Below are 22,218 nucleotides of genomic sequence, written 5' to 3' on the forward strand. Positions count from 1 at the left end.
ATGTCATGCATGTCGTTTATTTTTAAAATGTTGGCTTACGGATATAATTTTGCACTTGAACACTGAAAGGGGCTGTTGGTAATAATTTTTATAATTCTATTTTGCATAACTGCTATTTTTTGCATGGTTGTTTTGTTAGCAAAGCCCCAGGAGAGCAGCCATACAGGAGGTGTGGATGTACCAGAGAAAAATACAAGTTCCGGAGTGTGCTTGATTGAATATAGTGTCTTAATTTGGACAGAACTCCAGCAGCTGAAGCAATCTTGCTTCTGACGTGTTGGATGTGCTGGGCCCATGACAATTTTTCATCAAAAATCACACCCAGGTATTTAAGTGATTCTGTTTTCTGCAGCTCCACCCCGTTCATTGCGATTTGTGGTTTGGAACATGTGGTTTGGTTTGAAAACATCATGTATTTGGTTTTGTTATAATTAAGAGATAGATGATTTGCTCTCATCCACCTGTCCACCTTTGTTAGCTCCTTATTGACAGCTAACTGCAATGATGGCACATTATGGGAAGACATCCAGAGGTAGCCGAGTTTCGAATTGGGATGCAGCCTAGCCCTGACCCCTGCGGGATTCCACATGTCACATCACAATAGTCTGATGACTTTTCTGAAAAAAACGTGCTTTGTTTTCTGTTTGTCAAGTAACTTTCAAGAAATTTCTATCATGAATTTCAGCAATGGTTAAGTTTGTGGAGTGTGATGTTCTAAATCCATTTTGAAATTTTGTTAATATTTGGTATTTTTCCAGATATTGTACCATGCGTTTGCATACAAGTTTTTCAAATATTTTTGAAAACGTTGGAAGTAAAGATATTGGGCGATAACTGCCTAACTGTTGAGTACAACCTCCTTTGTAAATGGGAATGACTTTGGCAAGCTTTAAGCAATCTGGAAATGAACCAGCCTGTACTGCTTCATTGAAGAAATTGCACAATATTGGTGCTAGGGATGGAGCTGTGAGCTTGATAAGACGAATTGGAATGTCATATGATCCTGTGGCTTTTTTACTGTGTTGTGTCTATGTCATGAAATCGGAAGGAATTTGATATGGGATGATGCAAATATGACTCAGGCAGAATTATTGTATTTGGAATTTGCGAGGCCATATCCTTATGTTGGAGAAGTGTTTGTTGAAGGCATGTGCAATTTGTTCTGGGTTAGTCAGTGTGCTATTTTGATATGGTATTTGAGATGTCTGCATGTGTGTAGCATTTTTGTGTGATATTATTGAGTTGATTATTTGCCATGTCTTCTTAGTGTTGTTTCTAATAATATTTTTTAGTTTTTTTGTAAACTGTTTGTATTTATCATTCACTTTATCATTTGCAATGCATTGTTTGTAGAATTTATTTTTCTTTTTGATGGATATTAATATTCCTTTGCTTAACCATGGTTTTATTTGCTTTGTAGATTTTTTAAAAGATTTGATGAAGGGGGCATGGTGGTTAACTACCAACTGGAATGCAGATATAAAATTTTCAAACTTTTGGTGTATGGATTGATTCATATCAATGCTATCTGCAATACTGTACACATCATACACATAATTATCAGTGTCTACATGTCTATAATCCCTATTGAGCTTTGGATACTTCAGTTGAATTGGACTGGACTTTTTTGTTATGGCAAATACTGGTAAATGATCAGATATATCAAACATAATTAACCCAGGTGTGATTTTGTCATTTGTGTTGTTTGTGTAAATGTGATCAATTGCCGTCATTGTACTAGAGCAGGGGTGGGCAAACTACGGCCCGGCAAAGGAGTTCATGCGGCCCGCCAAATGTTTCCGAGTAACGCTGAATAGTACTATGAGCACAGGCGCAGAGTTTTAAAAATACCGGGGGTGTGACTTGCCGATACCAATATCATGTGCAGTATCTGTACCCGCACGATCAGTTTTTTATAAGGTTTGGTTTGGGTGACCGCAAAGTAGTTTTAAGAGACCGCAAGTGTTTCATTTAAATACCAAAAAATAGCCATTTCCAAATTTTGGGAAACCGCTGGAGAAATTAAACACCTTAAAAAATTCAGCCTTTGTTGCAACAAACCCTTGTTTTTTAAAAAAAACAATTAGCCTACAATTGTAGCGTTTCAACCACTGTTTGTACAATCATGAACAAACGTATTTGCATAAAGCTGAAAATATACTATGTAATAATTTTGCGCAGGGGTGCACAACCTGCGGCCGCAATCTATTTTGCTAAATATTTTGATTTTCAAACTGCTGAAACAGATTTCGTGGGACTGGAAAAAAGATTACCAATCTAGTAACCATATGCGCCAGGCTTTTTATCCGCTTATTATGTGCAAACAATGCGAAAAAACGGGCACTGCAATCGTCACAATACAGTTTATGACGTCATAAACAGTTAGCTCTGTTCAGCTAAACTTGTGCACAAGTTAGAAATTGTTAATTAGAGCATCTTCGGCGACTTTAAATGGTATATATATGATACAAACCTTATTCTTTACATCAGTTGTTTTAAAACAAAACAACAAGCAAGCAATTGGCGGCCGTTGGTGAAATACCATGCGGCCCGATAAGTCTATAAACTTTTGAATGCGGCCCTTGCACTGAAAAGTTTGCCCACCCCTGTACTAGAGGGTGCAGTATAGGATGGATTTTTTATCAACATGTTTGCATTTAAACTGGTTAACATTGATTTGTAGTGTTGTATTGTAGGTGTGGTAGCCAGGCTGTTGATGTTAAAGTCCCCAAGTATATGGTATGTAAAGTCCATGGGCGGATCTAGACGGGGGTGTTTGGTGTTTTGACACCCCTCTTAGAAAATTGGTTAAATTTGCCGGACTTCATTTTGAAAAGGATGCGCGTAAATTAAATAGGCCAAACGTTCCTTTGACCGCTGCGTGATTACAAGGAGTCGTTATCTCAAAGCCGTGCGCCTTCATGGTTTGGTATTGGCTCATCTAATAGTCTATTGTGACGTAACAAGGGTTAAAATGAAGAGTTTATTGCGCTGACAATACAAAAGTGATTATCCGCCAAGGACGCTGAAGTCAAAAGTGCTGACTGCATTGAATGTAATGTATTAAAAAGTTTTCGCATTTAAACAATGTTAAATCCGACTAAACTGTTTAATGCTAAATTGTTTATGACCTACCAAACACGTAATTGTTTGTCACAAATATTCGATCGAACCATTTAAGGTACATCTTGAAAAACTTCACTTCTTGAAAATCGGATTTAAAGAATTATGTTTCAAGCCCAAATGGTTGTTCTGCAGTAGTTCGATCTTGTTCAAATACGAAATAGCCCATGGCATTATTTTTACTAGGCTGGTGGTCCATGGCCCGAAACGAGTTGAGAACCACTGAACTAAGGTATTTTGATTGCCTGACGTCACGTTTATGCAGTTTTGTTGAGTAAACTAGATAGTAGAGCCAAGAGCGATAACTGGAAATTTTAACGATTTCGCTAAAATCAATAGGTGTCTATTGGATAACAGGTAATAAAAGATTCCGCTCGCCTTTACGGCATGCCAACGTTGCGAGTTAGGTTGAGATCTTGTACTTTCTGGTTTGGACCTGATGCAATTTCGGACAAAGCACTCTGTCTGCCACTTAACGCGTCGTTTTGAACTAATAGACGATTGGCAACGAAACAAGTAACCACTTGTCGTTATTTAGCTTCAGCGTGAGGCGTATTGTGGTATAAACTAGGGTTGCCATATTTTATGATACGGCCTTTGCCATTATTTCGAGGGCTTGCGGTCCAAGCCTGAATGTGTATTTCAGAAAAACGAAAGTTGATTGCAGGATTTTAGCTAGTTATGTAAAATTGAGAACAACGAAGATCCAAATCTGAAATCACAGACAAGACAAAAACATTACAATTGTGCGCGAACAACTGCATTTTTGTTAGTTGTGATGCAATAAAGCCTATTGTTTAGCAATTGATTCTCACTTTCATTTTGATTTAAACTTATTCAGTTGCACAAACTGACGCCAAATAAGAATGTAGAATTACCTCCACCTTTGCGCGGCCCCCACAAAATTGCCTCACGGACCTCTAAAGGACCCTGGACCCTAGTTTGAGAACCGCTGCGTTAATCATTTTGCGATCCAAACACTATTACGGAATAAATTTAGAATATTCGAAAGTCACACAGACGACGACACGAGAAAACGTTAGATACGATACTCTGATCATTGCCAATTAACTTTCTGCGTAGCGTTCGGACCAATTTCACACAGAAAAAAACAAAAAACACTGGGAGTCACCTTTTTAAATTTGAAATAAAATGTCACTGTTAAAACGTTTTCTGTCCCACGACATTCGACTTTATGTTGTTAGTTAGTTCCTTGCATATTAGATACACAGTTAAACCAAATGAAACTTCACACGTAGCATCGAATGCTATGTTTTCTTGACACGCGGATTTTTATTTGTGTATTTGACGCATATTGTTAGACAACTAGTAACAAACAGGTATTACGCGCGCACAAACACTGCAAAACGAAACAGTTAGCTTGTGCGTTAACATGTGCGCCGCCAGTTTACCTCTTTACGATTCATGGTATAGATGCGATTGTAGCTAACTACTAGAAACTTTTTCCGTTGGTACGTTAATTTCATAGCATATATTTTGTTCTCTCAAATTTCTGACTTTTAAGTACATTTTAACATTTCTCCCTGACGCAGATTTAAACACTAAATTCCCTGACATGCCAGGAAAAATCCTGACGTATGGCAACCTTGGTTGATTTTTTAGCAAACATCACAACAGAGCGATTTCATAGGTGCATCGGGGTAATAATACTCGTCTCAAACCGTGGAGACAATTGAACAGCAAATTCAGGTTTAAGTACAAAAAGGTTCCTCTTTTAGCGGCCCGCTAAGAGAATTTATCGGTAAACATTTTGTTTTGTGTTAGAGTTAGAGCATGTTGTTTAAACTTCTTACTAAGGGTTTTATTTTTGAATTTATGAACAATATAAGATCAAGCTTTCTGCGTCCATGATAGTGAAACAGCTTTTTCCCAACCCCAAATCTCTGTTACGCATTAAGCACTGCGTAGTTACAAAAGTGACGGACACCTTGCAAACGCAGTTGTTTTGGTGCGTGAGTGACGTAAAGGTTATGACGTCTTTTTAGAAAGGGTAATACCCAAATCGTATTATATAACGTCAGTACCGCATTAGGAAATTTTCCAAATAATTGTTGGACACCCCCCTTAAATTTTTTCTGGATCCGCCCCTGGGCATAGCCCTGCTAAATAGTTTAACTCTAAATTGAAACTGAAAATAGTGCACAGGGATCCGTAAGCGTAGAGTGAATTCACGCTTGATCAAGTATAAAATTAGATTTTAGTTTGTGACGACACAGATAATTCAGTCTCAATAGGCTAACTGAAGCGTTAACATTGGCGCTCCCTAGTGGGGATCTCTGTGCTATTTGCATAAAAGCTAGTTTCTTATTTGTTTGCTACATAAAAAAAATTCACTATTTTAACAGAATTGAAGCATGAGACGGAATGCAGGAGACGCTTTTGCGAACGTTTCAGGTAACGTAGAAGCATTGTTGACCGATGTTCGAGCTTTACAACAGCAAAGTTTGCGCAACGGAACTACCAGTGACATGCACGTTTCTTGTTCAAAGATGAAGCTACAATCTAACGGAAATAACGGTTTTATTTGTTATATTTGCTCCCAGATGGGACACATTGCCCCAACTTGTCATGTTACTCAAATTTTCCATTCTAAAATTTGGGCTGTTGTTCACAACAGCAGTAGTAATTTGAACTTACATCCTATTCCTAAATGTTTAAAGGTCAATACCAAAGATTCAACTTTCATTAAAAGACGTGACAAGCCTCAGCAACATCCCCAAAAGAATAAGAATCACGAAGGACAAAGATCAGTTAAGAGGTGCGCGCAAATCTGCACTAGACTGACGAAGCTCTGTTGAAAAGTAATGTGAGTAATTGTTACAAAGGCTGGTATAAACAGTTAAGTTTTATTATTGTATAAGTTTTTATGTTTTGTTTGTTGTAAATATTGTAAAAGGTGTTTGTGCCAATTGATTATGTCTATGATAGGGTTGCCATATTTTATGATACACAATCCCTGACAAAATTTATGTCAGTTGCGTTAACCCAGTGGTTTTCAAACTTTTTCGTTATTTTCTCTAAACCAGTGGTTCTCAAACTGTGGTACGCGTACCACTAGTGGTACGCCGAAGCTTTTTAGGTGGTACGCGAGTAGCTTTCTGTGGTACCTATTTCAAGTCCGTTCTAAAATTCGAACACAAATGACCCAATTGATCAGCTCTGGTTTGAAAAAAGGGTTTTGGTCAATGGCTCCCAGCGTGGGGTCCGTGAGATCCCATGGAGGCAAATATGTTGAGTATCTTAACTAACAGAAATTTATTTTAAGCTTCTCAGATGTCTAGGAAACGAACAGCAGACCAATATGTAGCCCATCAAAGAAACTTGGTGTGGCGTATTTCCGACATTTTCCAAAAGACTTTTTCCGGCTTTATGGGTTAGCCATTCAAGGGGGCGAAGGAACTGAAGACGATTCAATAATGGGGCGTCTGCAACCATACACATGCGAGTGGCTCAATCGTCCCGGAATCGGCCTTAGTAAGTTTGTTGCAACAATGCAAGAAACCTTTAGGCCTGCCTTCCGAAACCTTGATCTGCTGAGCACTCTTTCGAAATTTGCACAGCTCAGCGACGATCAAAACTTGACGGATCAGATGAAAAAGAAATAATGCAGGCGCACCTTGAAACTTCTGAAAACAACAAATGATCATATCGATGCGTTTCTCGATGATGCATTAAAGCAGGCGCCAGCCTTTATCTGATGGGTATCCATTATCGCGTGACTAAGTTTGCAGCCAAAAACATCCCAAACTTACCCGTCCCTGTCGATGGCAATCTTGCGTCGTTTACAGAGAACAAATGCGATGCAACTTACACAGATGCTCTGATCGCCGATGTGACAAAACACAATCGCCAAACCACCTACTGAAACACGTCGCTCACGGAGGGAAATAATGTCCAATGCCGCAGCAACACCGAACGACGGCAGCAGTGATGACGATGAACAACCAGGAACGTCAAATTGACTGTTGCGTTTGTTCTTTGTGTTATTTAATGTGCTTTTATCGTTACACATTTTTCGTTTTGAAACATGAAAAACAAAAAAAGCATATGATGTCAATTGCAACAAGTGCAGAGTGGCAAATGTAGTTCAAAAATGAAACTATAGGCATAGGTTAGTTCAATGTGCCCATCAGTATCATATGGAACTTGATTAATTTCAGTGAGGTTAAACTTAGGTTACCAAACGTTGCGAGGTCTCAAGACAACAACCGTGCATCGCATTTGCGCTATAGGGACTGGGACAGTAACACAATTGTTCGGCGGCACCGCACTGTTCCATTTCCGGCGAGGTTAGGTTGGCCAAACCGTGTTAAAAAAAGATGACATTCAATTGCAATTACAACACGTTGAAAGGTCTATTGTAACAAACTTCTTCAATCAATTACACTCTGAAGTTAGCGCGTTAATGGAAATATTCGGCGGCACCGCACACGATCATTTTCCACGAAGTGGTAATATCGGAACTTAGATAAATTTAAAACGAACTGACAACAGGAAATGTTTGGCGTCACCGCACTGTTTGATTTTACGCCAATAGTTTTTGGGGATAGTCGGAAAAAAATTGATGCACATTCAACAACCAACGTATCGAAGACGTAAAACAATGCTCGTGTGTCAACTGTTCGCCTTTTTCTAATTTTTCAAATCTCGCTACTATTGGTTACAAGCGGAAAGCGATCACAGCAGGAGACCGGAAAGTTTCAACTCAGACTTACTACAAGTAACGAACCAGTGAACATAACTCATCATAATGCACACGAAAAATAGAATAAAGTGCTTTTGTCATCGACACCAGGAAAGCAATGTGCTGTGGTTCCACCACCCTCTCCTTCCAAATTACATCAAAGCATTTAATTACCGACTGGCTCACCACATTCTTCCCCTCAAAAATTCTCCATCCACCTCTTCGACAACGACTCCCAATGTTACCTCTGCCACAACACCTACAAAAATGAACCCCACCTCCTCCACACCTGCCCTTCCATAAAGCCTCTTCTAAACCAAGCAAGGAAAATCTTTCACTCAACAACAGGACAGCCAACCTTCTACTTTCACTCTCTCACTAGACTTTACTTTCCGCAAACAGATCTCCCTCCTCACTTTAACTTTCTAATTGTACTTCGCAACATCACCCTCAACCACATCATTTGGAAAACCAGGAATAAAATCAAGAATATGCAACCTCCGAAGAAAACAAATCAACTGGACCTCACCCACTCCCTGAAAAGATCTCTCAACTTTAAACTTTCTGTCCTGCGGAACAGGCCAGACTTTACCTTTTCGGAGGTATTAACCTGCGTCGTAAAGGCTTTTTAGTATTGTTTCGTTTTGTGTTTTTGTTCTAACGTTTTATATCTTTTTTTTTTGTTTCAAATACCTTACCACCAACACTTATTTACACCACAGAACACCCCAAACCCAAACCCCCCGTGTTTAAAGTATTTTCGCTAGCGCCTTTTCTATTGTTTATTTTTTGAATTTATTTTGTTTGGAGTACAAATACACACACAAAGGCGATGATGACACAAACATCAGGCTGGTGCCACGATCCCAGGGTCTTACGATCAGGTACCACCTGGGCTCTAAGCCCTCGCGTAAAAAAAGGGAAAGCCGAAGAAAGACGTTGTCAAACATAGGCAGTTGACCATTTCTGAATTTGATGGGTCCAAAGTGCCCTGTCATGGTCTTGTCGCCAATGTAGAAAGTTCGAGATCTCGCCATCAATCCTACAAGCGCAGAGGAGGAGATGCTCGACGGCAACATTTCCATCGTCGTAAAGAACTGTCCTCGGGACAACCGGGTCTGCCTACGGGATCACAGGAAACGTTCCGAGGAACCGCGCTGGTGTTTCCGTTTAGGCGGGTTTCATTTGGCCAGCAGAACCTGCGGGTTCAACAACCGTCTTATGCAACCGGACGTACCCCGCCAGGTTCGTGCGGTCGGTTGCGATCCTACGGCAGAACACACCCAGAAAACGGAGTTCAACCTGACTCGATAACCCAATGTTTTTTTTCGGTGTCCTTGCTGTTTACTTAACTGTCCAACAATGGAACCGTAATGTTTTAGTGACAATGCAAATAAAATTTTGACTTGACTTGACTCGAGTTTTTTAAAACATACGGTGGCAGGTTATCTTATTAACAATTACAGTACTGCAGACCATTGCACCGCATCAATTCGCCCTCCCTGTCTCACTCAACGTAAACCAATTTGCAAGCGTTTCGATGACGTTCGGAAACATAGCAATTTAATTAATGCGATAACCAGGGTTGCCATAACGTCCTTATTTCTAAGATTTGTCCTAATTTTGAAGGGCTATGTCTTAAAAAGTTAATTGTCCTTATTTTTGACTTGAGTCCTTCTTTTGTCTTGTTTTTTTTAAAAATTACTAGTCAAATCCCTGCTACAAGTAACAGTAAACCTAGACCCGAGCTTTTCGCAGACTGAGACAAAGCGCACTTCACCGCACGAATTTGCCCAAACACGTTCGAAAACATAGCAATTCACTTCATTCCCAAATTGCTAGTGGAGCCAAATGTGGAATTATTGTGGCATAAAGTCTCAGTGCAGAAAGCAACTACAAGCACTTTTGCATTTCCTTGGGCCTTGTTGAACTAATAGAAGTAAAAGTTGAGTCTAATCAACCTTTCCAATATGTGCCTATACTTAAGTCATTGAAGCAGTACCTTGCCCATAAGGATGTGATCAGTAGTGTTTGTTACCCAGATGAATCCCAGCATGTAATGTCTAGTTACATTCATGGTTGCCATATATTGAAACCATATATTGGTCGTCATTAAGAAATATCCATTTAATGGCTGTTGCACGGGCGGGCAACTTCTCCAGTCGGCGGGCCTGATATGGGAAAATGAAGTATTTGGCAGGCCGGATTCCTGAATCGACACATTAATCGCGTATTTATCCAGTGATTTAAAACGGATTTTTGACCACCTAAACCAAATACAATCAAGAACGTCACAATTACAATACAGTCCAAACAATCTAACTGATATAACATAAAATTATTCACCACAGCAAATTTAATGCGTACATCACAGACTTAGATACTGCTGAAACACTAACTAGGCTACACGCGTGGAAACAAAGGAAACCGTGAAAGCAGGCCACACACAAGGTTGGCGGTTATGTCGTAACAATGGATGTATGGTGCAATGGTAACAACGGTGGGAAAGTTTTTTGCTATTGGGGAGCGTTACTGCCCATTACTACTATAATTTGACATAGTAAGCAAGTAGTAGGGGATTGCGGCAGACTGTGGCCCCGGGCCACATTATCATCTAAGACCAGAAACTGTCTGCGGGCCGCTCAAAATCTGGCGTAAGGTGTGAGTGCGTTTTAAATGCCCTGCATTCTTTGATACCGTAGAGTCTTTTCTACCAGATATCATGCATGATGTTCTTGAAGGTGTGATACCGATTGTAGTCAAACTTGTTTTTATGAAACTTATTGAAGTTAGGATTTTGGCAAAAACTTACATTATTAAACTGTTAGTGGACTTTCGGTTTGGACCTATTGATGCTTGGATGAAAAACATTGGTACTTCAATGAATCCATCTCAAGCGTGGTGCTTATTTCGACTTTTGTCATTTATTGTTGAAAAGTTTGTTCCAGAAAACTCTGAAATGTGGGAGCTGTACTTGCAGTTGTCAAAAATTTGTGACATTGTGTTTGCCCCTTTAATTTTGCCTTATTGGGTTAGCTACCTGGATGGTTTGGTGCATGATTTTTATTCTTTGTTGCTTAAAACAGCACCAGACAAAATAACTCCGAAGTGCCATTAGCTTTTGCATTATCCACACCTTCTATTAAAGCACCTTTGGTGCATGCGCTATTAAGCATATCATCAACGGATCAAAAAGTTGTGAAACGATCCCACAATTTTAAAAATGTTTGCCTCACGGTTGCCAAACGTATTCAATTTTTAAAATGTTGGGAACAAGCAAAAGAATTTTACATCCGAAACTTGTATCAGAAACAGTGGTAAACCGAGCAGTTTGCCACACAATTCTGGATTGCATAGATCCGATTTACTGTTGCTTGTACCCAAGTGTGCGAGAGCTTAATTTGGACTGTTCATCGTATAAAGTTGGTGATATATATATGTGGTAGATGTGTTAGGTGTGGGTTATGTACTATGTGAAGTCAAATATTTGCTCAAAATCAAAGAGTTTTGGTTTATTGGTGGCCCATTATTGTTAACAGATCAATTTCATTGGCGTCTAACATACTATTTCTGTTTGTAAGTCTAGCATGTGGCATGCAGCTAAAATTGTATGAATATTGTGGAAAACATTTTGTTAGGCTTCCATATTCAATTCTACAGTAACGTGTTAAAGTTTGTTATGCCATTTCAGCTTCATCATGTCTACAACTATGTATCATGTAACATACAAGCATTCTAAAAAAGTTGTAAGGATTAATTTTGAAAGTCCAACATACCATGATCCTATAGAAACAGCGTTTGGAATTTCATTAAATAACAAGATATTACAATACTATGACGAAAACTTTGGTGAATGGGTGGATCTACCATATCCAGAAGATATATCTCCTAACATTAAAAAAATTCAAATTATTCCGTCCGAGACGGGGCAAGTACTGTTTTTTTGTAGGGCACTATTATTCTGCAGTGTATTTGTTATACTTGTGACCTTTGCAGGTGATATTAGTCAAAGCAGTGATTGCTCAACAGTACCGGGTACCAGCGAATCTGAAGATTCATTTTCTTCTGATTACGAGACTGAGAGATTAGTGGAGAAGTGGCCAAAACGATTTGAGCTGCCAGAATTCCCAATTGATGTTGTACTGACCCTTTATGGGTAGACAATATAGAACACTACCGTATATCTGACTCTAATAAACAACTATCGCTAATTAACTAAACCTATAAGACGCCAAACTAAAGTACATTCCCAAATCTATATTTTCGACAAAGCATGACACAACAGCGCCATTTGCGACTGAACACGCAACACAATAGTCACAACGCCAACGCGTGAGCTACACCAAAGCACTGTTATAGTAGCTAATGAACTTGGTAACTTACGCACTGACTTTAAGCCTAAGAGACGCGGATTATATATAGCATCCAGGTCACATATTGTTATGCAGGCATACCTAGTTGTAAAAACGTACGCCCGTGAAGATGAACTAAGTTCTAAACAGTGGCGTAGGCAGCGGAAAATTTGGGGAGGGGGCAAATATTTTGTGACTTTTAACAAGTTAAAGAACATCCAACGAAAACAAAACGCGACATAGTTGTGTGCCCACAAACATGATAGCGAACAATTCACCCAGCAATGTTTTTGAGGCAAATTACACAAAAAAAGTTATCATCATTGCTTTAGCTGCACACAACGTTATGATTAAAAAAGTGCATTCTTCGCCTACTACCAGCCATATTTGTCACAATCTGATTGATCTTCTTCTCGCTGATTCTTTCATGATGACAATGTAGCACACATATATCTGAAAGGCGATCGGAAGTCATCGTTGAGCGCAACCATGTCTTGACCCGCTTCATACACGAAAAAGAACGTTCAGCTTCAACAGTTGTTGCCGACAACGCCATTATGATCTGGACTAAGTTGCGAAATCTTGGATAGTCGTTTGCGCTCAGAAGAAGTTCATGAAAACATTCGGGTTTGAGTTGAGAGCTTAGAGAAGATTTCCACAGAATAACTTCGCTCTCAAGGTTATCTAAACAATACAAGCGCTCAATCTCATCTAACTTGGTTGGTTTGTGGGTGGAATGATCGATAGCAAATTAAAACATGAGGAATTGTCACTAAATCCGAATTACTCAGACCTTCGATGTAAGGAATATACACTGCACGATAAAACTACTGCGGTCCAGATTCTGCGTTGACGTTGTCGCGATAAACTTGTTTCTCAGCTATTCTGGGTGTAGTCAGCTGTTGTACATTTACTACTTCACAAGCTTCTTTGTAAATATCCAACGCAGTGTCCGAGTTTATGCGGTTTTGCGATAGAACGTTCTGAAGAGAAGTGATCAAGTTTTTCACATCTGGCACACATACTCCGACAGCCTGAAGCTTCCGCACCAACGGTTCAATGAGTGCCGAAAATCGCCCAATCAAACACACGGCGTAAGTAACTCCAGAGCACATTTTAACGAAAATTCTTTTGCTCTTGTATCACCGCTGGAATCACGCTCCAAGGTGCCAAGTGATTCGAGTATAAGTTTAAAATTACATTTGAAGTTTCGGATGCTTTTGTATTTTTCGGACCATCTGGTGGGGCAGAACAACGGGATGTTAAGTCCTAAACATGTGCGTCTTTTAGGACTTTCTCTAAAAAAACAGATAGTCTCTCTAACAATGTCGCAGGTGTTTCTAATGGTTGAAACTTTACTTTGATCATTTATAGCCAAGTTTAAACAGTGCGCAGCACAGTGAACAAATAATGCACGCGGGTTATTGTCGCGAATTCGCTTCTGCACACCACTCACGTAAGTTTTTTTTATGTATATTGTAGTCTATGACAGGTTTTCTGATATTGAAACATGTCTTCTCTCATGCAACATATGGTATTTAATCATGTTACAAACATTTTGTATATGAAGGTACACAGAAAGACAAATGTTGTTTGTCGTATTTTTATAAACACGATTTCAGGTTTAAAACCACAAAAATCGAAGTTACTAGTCAAATATTTACGTTTTAAATCTAAAAACACTGACACCTTGCGGATATTTTGTCACTTAGCTCAAACGTCATGTGACGTCACCTCGTACCAACTTGGTTTGGAGCTTGTTTGTAGTCGGTAGTTGTTAACGTTCTGCGACGCCAATTACGTTAGTCAGCTTAGGTATTTTGGTGTTTGAATGTTTTCATTTTTATACTCAAGTGTGCAAAAATGCCTGCAGTGTGTTCTTTGTATGGTTGCAGTGAAAAAAAGGGACCAACGAAATAGTGTTCTTTGTTGCCTACATTTCACAGATGAATGTTTCACAAATAAAATGCAGCAGACAGGGGTATGGCAAAAGTTCTGGTGTTAAAGCCAAATGCCATTCCATGTATTCATTAGAACAGTCTTCTTCAGCAAGAAATGGCATTGAGAGCAGCTGCAAGAAAAGTAGCATATGATATGCTTTAGTTAATTGTTTTCTGACATAATCTCATTATTTAACATTATAGTCCTTAATATTACCATTATGTTATACTAATTTAGTTTATTGTCATGCCATTTACTTGGTAATTACAAAAAAAGGGTGGTTATGAAATAAAAGGTGTGATAAAAAAAACCATTCTAATTAGCTATGAACCAAAATACATTGTGTGTAAAGGTACCAGAAGTAAATTAACTGCAGATTTCCCTGGACACTCAGCTAAATTTGGTACATACACAATGATGGATGATGGATCTTGGCAACAATAAAATTGTTGCTATTAACCTTGTTCATGTATTCAGTTGGTAATTTCATAATATTTTCTAGAGCAATGAAGTGGCAAACAGCAATGATATGGAAAAAGAAGGATTCTTGGGGTGTATTGAAAACATCACAAGCAAAGGATTGTTTATTAAAGCCTTTGTGACTGACATGCATCCACAAATCATTAAATACATTTGTGAAGAATCGTCAGAAACAAAACTATATGTTTGGCATGTAGCTACAAGTATGATAGAAATAAAAGATGAGCATACACCAGTATATTTGTGTTTATGGTTTTGAATTCAGAAATCCAAAAGAAACTGACAGCCATTTCTAACAAAGCCTATTGCAAAGAGTTGGGACCTTGGGTGAAAAGCATATGCAACCACATGTATTGTCACAAGGGAATTCACAACTTATAGTTGACAAGTGGCTGTCAGTCTGGCAACGTAACTCTGAAGTCTTCCCCAGCAACATTCAACAAATTTTCTGTAGGCAGTATATCTGTAACGCATAGAGGTTGCTGGTTGCATGTTAGTAGTTAGTACAGTAAAACTTACTCGTGACGTGTGTCAATTACCCTCATCATGATTTCCCAATTGACGTTTAAATCGATAACATGCTGCTTCTAATACACGTTGAGACACATATAGATTCAAATCCAGGATATGCTTTTATACAAAGCAGATTCGACTCAGAATATTCGTTGAACTTGGCTAACTGCTGTTGCACTTACTAATTTCATGGCAGCAAACGCATGATTTTCTCTCCTCCATTATCACATAGTTAGTACATAAACACCTACAATATTTCTGTTAGGTGGAAAATACCTTTTGTCAACAACAAAACACCTACCTTTTTAAGCAAACAGTTGTTATTTATTGCTTAACTGTCAACTACGTATACTACGTTAATTTTATCAGTTGTAAACAATAAAAAAATGTACGCATCAAAGCTAAACAAGCAATAAAAACAACAGCTGACCAACGCCATTGTTAGAAGTTGGTACGAGGTGACGTAACAATCGCAGCTACACATCAAACCAAGGTGTCGCTCGAGAGCTCATTGTTTGATTGAATATCTCGAAAACGAGAAATCATAGGACCAAAAAAATTAGTGATTCGGAATCCCTGATTTTTGGCAATTCTAAATATCGTAAATGTAGAAAAAGTCACATCGCCGCTGCCGGGGCCCTTTAAGAGACAGATTTTCAACAAACAGTTGTTGCTTTATGTAAGAACTTGTGCATTTTGTAGATAAAGTACTTGTGCATTTTTTTTGACAATATGTCGAAAGCTTGCATTTAATTAAAACCTTTGGCAAAATTCACTTGTAAACAAGTTCAAAGACAGCAGGAGATCGCTAGTCAGTATGGAAGAGAGAATATAATAGCAAATAAAATATGGACATGCAAAAGTTAACAGACATACAGATATGGTGGATGTAGAACAATTGAAAAGAAGAAAAGTTGTGGTTAGTGCAACCTTTTAAAATTAAATTACAGTTCAGTGCTACTCATTTTTTCAGTCCAGGTAGCCTTTTAGTAACACTGTACCAGCCACAGCCATTGAAAGACACTTATTTTGTGTTATTGTTTAAATATAATATTTTTACTCATGAGATCATTGCTTATCCATTTATCAAACATCATCTTTGGCGTGACTTTATGTCAATTCAATGCAAAATCTGTTTATTTATTTTTTCTTCAAATATTTGTAGGAATCTGAACAAGAATTGGAAACAGAAGATGAGCAAACAATTGAAAAACACAAACATTTTTTGAAAAGACCCCACAGAAAGCAGCTGAAATTCAGGATCGTCTTAGCTTAGGAGGACATTTAGTTACAGACGAAAAGAATTGTTGAAGGGAATGTCTGTTGAGAAAATATTGTCCGACTTTCCATGTCTAAAGCAAGCTTCAGAAAGTCAATGATACTATTTTTAGGTGATAAATGAAGTTAAGTTGATTGAACACATAGATGACAAGCAGTGCAATTTACAGGGCCACCAAACTAATTAGATGGAATAAAGTAGACGAGAAACTGAAGGCATATATAGGTTCGTTGTTACAGAGTCTGCTGTATTTTTTATTTGGTCTGTGTGAAAAAGGATTTACTCAAGAGTGAATAAAATTTGTGCATTTTCATTTCAGTATGCAGCTTGTCAAAGATTTTAACATTAAATGAATAAGGTTGCTTAGGTTACACTATTTAAATATAAAAAATCTGATTTGCGAGAAAACTTGAGGAATATTGGAAAATATCTCAATTGAGGAAAAAAAGATGAACAATCTGTGGTTCTTGAGAGGATAGAATCCCTGAGGGATGAGGTTCGGGATAGTAAAATCTCCACCGACTCAACCCTAAAGGAACTGATCAACGAGCTCAGGAAGATCCGCAAGAGCCAAACTTTCTTGCAGGAACACTATGATAAGGTGCAGACTAAGCTGGTAAACAATGAGGCTGAGATGAAAATTCTAAAAACTGAAAATAAAGAACTCAAAAAGGCTGTAAAAGAACTACAAGCGCAAACAATCTCCAATGCAGAGAACTTAAATGATCTCGAACAATATGGTAGACGACCATGCTTGGGGTTCAAAGGCCTGCCCTATTCGGAAACGGAGTGCACAGATGACTTAGTAGTCATCTCTGCTGTAAAGAGGTTAGGGATCACCATCTCCAAGCCTGACATAAGCATCTTTCACCGACTCAGGAGAGCCTCTAAAGATTATCCCCGTCCGGCAATCATTGCTAAATTTATGAGCCGGAAAGTGAGAGATGCAATTTACTCCAACCGGGAACCAAATTTTCATCAACGAGAGCCTGACGAAGAAGAACCGTGAGAGATTTAACAACTGTCTCCGGTTTAAGAGGGAGCACCAATACCATCACATCTGGACTAGGAACGGAGCGACATTTCTAAAGAAGGATGACAACAGCAACATCATTGCTATCCACAGCGACAAAGACTTCGTGAGGCATAAGATTTGCTAACACTTGCAGTATTTAAAACCACAAACTTTTATCACTTTTTTTTTTCACATGAAATGCAACAAATGTGCAAGTAATCTTCACAATAACACCCCATACTTTTGTACCAGATGCCTATTGCCCTGTTTACCATTCAGCAATGTCAGTAACTCAGAGCTAGTAAATGCTATTTCACCAGTAAAATCACCATATTCACCCTGTTTACTGGCCAACATTGATCACACGCATTCAGATTATTACGATTGTGCATCCTTGAACCATGCCCTAAAGAAACTTAGCAACAAAGATATGTATATATTGCACACAAACATTCGAAGTCTGAGAAAAAACAAACCTGCTTTGGAACAATTCCTGTCTGATATGGTCAGATCCCGTGACATTGTTATATCTGAGACTAGAATAACCCTGAATGGCATAACCACTGCTACTGATATAATGGGATATAATTTCCATCATACTGATAGTTCACATAGTGCAGGAGGAGTAGGAGTATATATAAAATCACACATTTTATATAGCATAAGATCTGATATTCAATTTACTGCCCCAGATACTGAAAGTTTTTGGTTACAACTTAATTTAAAACAAAAAAATGTAATATTGGGAGTAATATACAGACACCCCAAACATTCATTTGAAGTGTTCCAGGATGCACTATCATCAGTATTGCATAAGCTCAGTTATACCAACCATCCAGTATATATATGTGGTGACTTTAACATAGATCTCATGCAATACAAGGAAGTAAAAAGTATTCAAAACGTTTTAAATTATTTACAAATTTATGATCTTTCACCAGTAATATGTCAACCAACTCGTTTGACGAACCACAGCCAAACTCTTATTGACCACTTTTACACAAACAATGTAAATATTACCTGCAAATCAGGAACACTGACTGCAAACATTTCTGACCACCTGCAAACTTTTGTGTTATTGCATTCAACTCGTGATAATGATAAAACAGGAAAATTCGTGAGAAGAAATGAGACCCAATTTATCAGTGAAGATTTTATTTCTGATATAAAAGATGCTGTAATCAAAATACCACTGTTATCTGAAACTATATTACATCAATTTTCTTCATTTAACCATGTATTTAACAAAATACTGCAATGCCATGCACCACTCACCATAGGCGTCGATTTTTTACGTTTTTGGAAAATTTTAGGGGAGACTTTTCCAGGTTTTAGAAACATTCTTCAGCAGCTACCTACTAAACTTATTGTCCAAATAAAATACTTGTTTTATTTTAAAACCCATAATCTTGGCAACAAAAAGCGTTACTGGTCTTAACGCAACCGTTGTTTTGTCGACCGCATATTTAAGTTACGACCCTTGCAGATATAGCAAACTTCCTGACAGTCAGATCGGGATTTTGCGAGGGGATTCAAATATATTTTGTTCAATATGTTTATTTACATTGTGTTTAACGATTTTGAAACAACTTAAAATTCACCCGAAAACGAACATTAAACGTCACAATTATCGAAACAGCATTTTATTTGACTCCAAATTTGTTTCTTCTTGTGGTTGTTTTCTGGATAAAATTTTCTATTATTGGGGCAACATCTAACGTGCTAGCCAATTCACGGTGTATGGAAAGCAACGCCAAGTGGTTTAATCGTGCTTGTGACATTGTGCTGCGTAAATACGTTTTGAGACGCCGTAAAGTGCTGAACGAACGTTCAGCTTCACAAGATGATGTTGGAAGGAGGATGTAAATGCGCAGTGCATTAAACATATTTGGTGCCATTTCTTTGAGGGTTTGATCTGTCGCCATTCGGCTTCTTAGAGATTCTACATTAATGCTTTTATCCAATCGACTACACATCCCAAACCACTGCCTTCTCTCACGGACCACATCCTGGTGAAACAAATCTCCCACATAAAACTCGCAAACCGTGACCAGATCACTTTCTTCCATTGTGGGATCTTCCAGCACACGACGAAGCAAGTCAGCCATTTGTAGCGATTTAGACGGAAAACGTTTCAATATTGAATGCGACGCACATTGCATGACATCGGTAAAAACTGAAGTGAAGTAACTTTTAACTTTCTCATCCGTAATGTCGTGTGTCACTCTATGGCTTCTTGGAACAGAAGGGAGATCCAATTTTAATTCAATTGCACTTAATTTTGATGCATCGTAAATTGCTGCTGCAGAGCCTTCATCTGACGCATCAGAAGACAACATATCCGCCAAATTTGAGGTTAACTTCTGTACTTCACCCGTAGTAATATTTTTCGATTGACACTTTTTATGCGCTGGATGCACTGTTTGAAACAGGTGTTGAAGCGTTCGCATTCCAAAGTAAAACGTGAATTCTTCCATCCTACAAAGATAAGCATGGGCTTTTGATCTTGCTTGGCCATTGATAGAACGGTCATCGGATATTTCTTCCAAAAACTTTAGAATTGAACCGTAGTTCGCCAAAAAAGCATTCACGGCGTCAAGACGCATAACCCACCTTGTGGGACACAGGGGACGAATTTTGCCACTTTTGGGCGCCATCTTTGGCCGATCACAATCTGAATTTTCGGAACGAACAATATCGTTGAAGAGAGACCAACGTTTGGGAGAGTCCCTTATAAAGTTAGTGACTGCATTTAAAAGGGTGATAACTTGACTTACAGCTAAATTTTGATGGCAAGCGTCTTGCAAAACCAAATTTAGTTGATGACCAGCACAATGAAAATAAAGCGCTTTGGGATTCTCGTCCAAAATTCGTTTTTGAACCCCACTGACTTTTCCTGCCATGTTGCTTCCGCCGTCGTATCCCTGACCTCTCATGTTGCGAATAGAAAGATTGCAGCGCAACGAAGCATCTTTTATGGTTTTGCATCAAGTGCTGGCATCAGTATTAGCGACATTATAAAAGCCAAGGAATATTTCGTCGCTTTCCATTGAGTCTCCACAGTAACGCAGACAGACGCTCAATTGCTCTTGGTTTGAAATATCGCATGTTTCGTCCACCACTTTGCTCTTTTACATTTCTGAGTAACTTTTGAACAATTGCCAAACTTAAAGATTGTATAATTTCATTTTGGATCTCCGGCGACAAAAACTTTGTCGCAACGTCGTCTGCAAAATAGTGGTGAATGTCGACGTTAAATTGACCCAATAATTTCAACAGCCCCCATATATTTGACTTGTTCTTCTCATCGCTGTGACCCCGTAGTGCCAAACCAGCTTGACCAGAAAAACAGATTGCACTAATAACAGCTTTAAGTGCAACTCGGTTGGATTGTTGTTTGGCCAGCAAATGTTCGTCTAGAACCGTGCGATTCGAGGAATCGTTACGATCAACCTATGATGGAAAAGCTGTTTTATTCTATGGCACAAAACATTTGTTCCACACAATTTTTAACGTCACACTATGCTAAAAAGTTTCTTGTTTATTTTGCTTGTTATTCTATTTAAAAAAAAGGGGGAAAAAAGTACATAAATACCTTTAGAGCAAGACAAGCATCTTTGTGCAGATCTGAATCGCAGTGCTTCTGTAATGCAGTCGTTCCCTTAAAAAAGCTTGTCCAACCAACAGAACGTTTAACCCACGGGCAAGTTTTCAAGCGAGCGCTGGAACACCTCTTTGTGGAAACCGCCCAAATGCAAATTTCGCAGCAGCATGATCCATCTGGATTAAGTCGCAACCACTTGAACTCTTTAAACCACTGCTTATTTAATCTTTTATTTTTTGTATCTCTCGGCATGTTTTCGGGAAAATTAACCTGTTCCTCTGTGTTGGGAAGCACTGAGGTGCACCCATCTGAGCTACACAGATATTCTTGTTGATCTTCTGACTCATTGCTAACAGATACACAACTACTACTACCCTCTCCTTCTTCGACACGCTGCCGTTTTGGCTGGAAAAACGCCAGTATATTTGTTTGGCTACTCATTTCTGCAGTGTAGTAACTATAAGATGCCGCAACGGTCAGCCTGTACTGGGGATAGAATGATTAACAATTGCATAACAATGCCTATTGTTACTGCAACAAATATTACGTTGCGTAACAAACCACGAGACACTTGCGTTTGTCATTGATTGTGACATTCAATCTAACAAACAATATTACAACAAGGTTTAAACTACTTTACCGCTTAGGCATGTACGTGGTCTTTCTGGCAATTTTTTTTTCTGAAACAAAAAAAAAGGGGAGACAATACATATGTTGTCACCCCTGTTTTTTGGGCAGGGGAGACATGTCACCCCTAAATCGACGCCTATGCCACTCACCACAGTGAGTAGAAGAAGAAAAATGGCCAAGAAACCTTGGATATAAGCAAGAGTATTTATAAATCAATCACAGTAAAAAATAAAATGTATCATGCTTTATGTAGGTCAGGGTTTTCAAGTACAAGTAAACATAATCATTATAAACAGTATCATAATAAGCTAAACCACATTCTGAGAGAAGCTAAACATAATAAATACATTGAAAACTTATAAAACCACTTATAAAATGTGCTTACAGACCAGCAGACCCTTAATCCGGCACAGTGCTCGGACACGTATAACATTTATAATCTTCAATGCGCCGTTCACAATGTCGTTCAATTCAGGAGACATTTGTTTGGCAGATAAACTTTTCCGTTGAAGAACGTGTGATCAGCAGATCTTCGTTTGCCACTTCTCATTTTCGTAGTTACACCCGAATGACATC

At 38.6% G+C, this 22,218-nt stretch overlaps 1 protein-coding gene across 1 annotated transcript; it reads right to left on the minus strand.

The window, feature by feature from the left end:
* Positions 1-19,051: 19,051 nt before the first annotated feature.
* Positions 19,052-20,344, minus strand: LOC145234510 (zinc finger MYM-type protein 1-like). Its single transcript, XM_080099230.1, has one exon. It carries the CDS (start codon positions 20,342-20,344, stop codon positions 19,052-19,054), a length of 1,293 nt encoding a protein of 430 aa, XP_079955356.1.
* Between the last annotated feature and the right edge of the window lie 1,874 nt (positions 20,345-22,218).

This window comes from Phallusia mammillata, chromosome 6 (genome assembly GCF_965637545.1).
Source record: "Phallusia mammillata chromosome 6, kaPhaMamm4.hap1.1, whole genome shotgun sequence".
Classification (NCBI taxonomy): Eukaryota; Metazoa; Chordata; class Ascidiacea; order Phlebobranchia; family Ascidiidae; genus Phallusia; species Phallusia mammillata.

Bases quoted from the DNA above. Each gene is read 5' to 3' on its own strand.
- LOC145234510 (XM_080099230.1), bottom strand. From the start codon at position 20,344: ATGAGAGGTCAGGGATACGACGGCGGAAGCAACATGGCAGGAAAAGTC.